The following is a 2484-nucleotide window of genomic DNA, read 5'->3' on the forward strand; positions in this document are numbered from 1 at the left end:
ATGCTTTTCTCCTATCTCTTCTAAGAACGCGCCCGACAAACGCAGTTCGGACATCATGTGGTGCGCCACTTAGACTCCTACTGCCCTTGTCTCGGACCTCATATCTATCTTCAGACCCCTCCAGATACGCTGGGAAACGAGAGCGTCACTCATGCGGGCGGGAGATCTGGGCGGCCGTGTATGAGCAGAATGACTACATGGCGATGGCTGATCACTCATCATACAGTCACTTCACTCATGGACGGTGAAGGGGGGATGAATGCCATGTTATTGGTCGTCATTTTGCGTCTATGTGAGTAGTGATACCTCAGAGCATATCTTAATAGCTGATATGACTGCCATCTTCTCGGAATGTCACCCTATTAACTATCGCTAGATGATACAAACAGCGCTCAGCTAACGGGGTGGGGAGGGGAGGGTGTGAAGGCTGCCGGTAGCTCGAGTGGATGCGACATGAGGGATAGCCACTCTCGTATTGCATCTGTTCGCATCGAGAGTGGCAGGCAATGTCAATGGTTAGTTCGTGGACAAAAGGTGCTGCATCACCTCACGGCAAGACTTTGCTGTTGTTTACGGAAACTAACCCACATTGGCTGATGGAGCGCCCAACTAAGCACAAGCCAAAGCTGCGCCAGATCCAATTGAACCAGCGCTCGTACGTGGATTACAAACCGACGATCTCGTTCTTGTGCGCGCGCCATCAGCGAGCTGTATATACACCAAGGAAGTGGGGGAACACGTATGGTAGCGGTGCTTGGTTCCCGTATAACAGGCCCTTTTGCAATCGAGCGGCGGCGGTGCCAAGAGGTTCGTCTTTGTGTTTGTCATATACTACTTGATCCGGATCATCTGGAGATAATATAGAGGGAATGTCAATCTCTATCAAAAGCCCTGTGGCTGAGTGTAGATGCGATGTCGTCTTGCTGATGAACTGTCGACTCTGAGAGGCCTAGCTAGACGAAAATGTGATGGTGGTGGTTCATATCATTCGCTGTCTCGTATAAGGGCTGTGATGTCCACAGCAGATCTTTACTCGTAGCCTCGCACCTTCAGGTCTCCGGTATTGCCTGGGTTTTTCTGAGACAAGTCTCTCAACATTCTGCCTTCTCATTAACAGTTCAGTCCGTATCAAGTCAAAGATTCTCACACTTGTCATGAGCGAGTTAGACAAGACCTATGGTGTGACATTGATAGGCACAATAGCTGCATCTGTGTATGTTTCTGTGTTACTGATCACACTGCTTGATATGCTGATGGACAATTTGTTCCCAGTCTGTTTGGGGTTACCAACATCCAGGTCTTCCAATACTATAGAGAATACTCAAGTGATCACATCTGGTATAAGCTTGCAGTTGCTTGGCTATGGTAAGCATTATTTCTATACTCTCTAGGTGGCTTGACTTTTTATATTATCTGGTCAGGCTGGTGGATATGGTCCATCTCATATTCTGCTTTCACCTTCTATACTGGGCACTTGTAACAAACCATGCCTATCCTATAGCACTGGTTGATGTAATTTGGAGCTGCAAGGTACACTATATGATATACTTTGACAGGGCTGAACATAACTGATGGTGATAATAGGCCCAGTTTATTTTCATTGTGATTTCATACTTTCTTGCTTATAAGACAAGCTAATGAGACATAAGGGTGTCACAGCTGTGTCTGTTCACACGTACGAGATGTTCTACACTGATATGTTTTGAAGTGATACTCACAAATAGTTGTAGGTTATATTCTATCAGGGTTATAAGGTGTAAGTGGCAAGGTATTCTCATGTAGCTATTATTGAGATGTACTTTGTTTCAGTGGCTGGAATGCTGTACCCAGACTCTCTTCGCCAGAAGTTCATATACTTTATGATTGTGAGATATTGGATATAGTAAGACTTACACCACTACTAATTTAGCCTATATTTATAGGTCCTGTTTCTTGCATCAGCCTATGGTATATGTCTATATTTCTGATTCTATCAAAATAACTACTAACTGATTTCAGTTGCTACAATAGGTCTTTTTTTTTCTCTTTGTGGCTTGATCTTTAGTGCTAATGGCATTTTCTATCAGTCTTCAGCTATGAAATGTATGCATTATACTTTTCAAACATCACTATCTGAACTTACTAGAATGACATTTATAGTTCACGATCAAAAATACATTTCTACAGTGACTTCTTTGCACCCACCACAGTGGTAAGTAAGCTTTCCTGATAGCACTTGCTTATGCTAATCTTTGCTATACTAGTGGGTCACATACTATTCACTGGCAACACTGGCTTGCAATGATGTAGTCATTACCTGTTTTTTGTGTTACCTACTGGCAGGATGTTATTCTACATCACAGAAGTCAGTATCTATATTTTGAACTTGCTTGAGATAGAATGCAGCTAATGTAATGCTAATTTATAGGCATTCCTATATAATCCAGCTTATTATATATACAATAAGGACTGGAATAATGACAAGGTATAGCCACCTCACTTATT

At 43.1% G+C, this 2484-nt stretch overlaps 1 protein-coding gene across 1 annotated transcript; it reads left to right on the top strand.

Moving 5' to 3' along the window:
* Positions 1-1154: 1154 nt before the first annotated feature.
* On the top strand, positions 1155-1369 carry FIBRA_09199 (uncharacterized protein; the record flags this gene model as incomplete). Its single annotated transcript, XM_012321520.1, has 2 exons — positions 1155-1213; positions 1273-1369. The coding sequence occupies 2 exons, from the start codon at positions 1155-1157 to the stop codon at positions 1367-1369; spliced, it is 156 nt and encodes a 51-aa protein (XP_012176910.1).
* Between the last annotated feature and the right edge of the window lie 1115 nt (positions 1370-2484).

The sequence above is a fragment of the Fibroporia radiculosa genome (assembly GCF_000313525.1).
Source record: "Fibroporia radiculosa TFFH 294 genomic supercontigs, scaffold13906, whole genome shotgun sequence".
Taxonomy (NCBI): domain Eukaryota; kingdom Fungi; phylum Basidiomycota; class Agaricomycetes; order Polyporales; family Fibroporiaceae; genus Fibroporia; species Fibroporia radiculosa.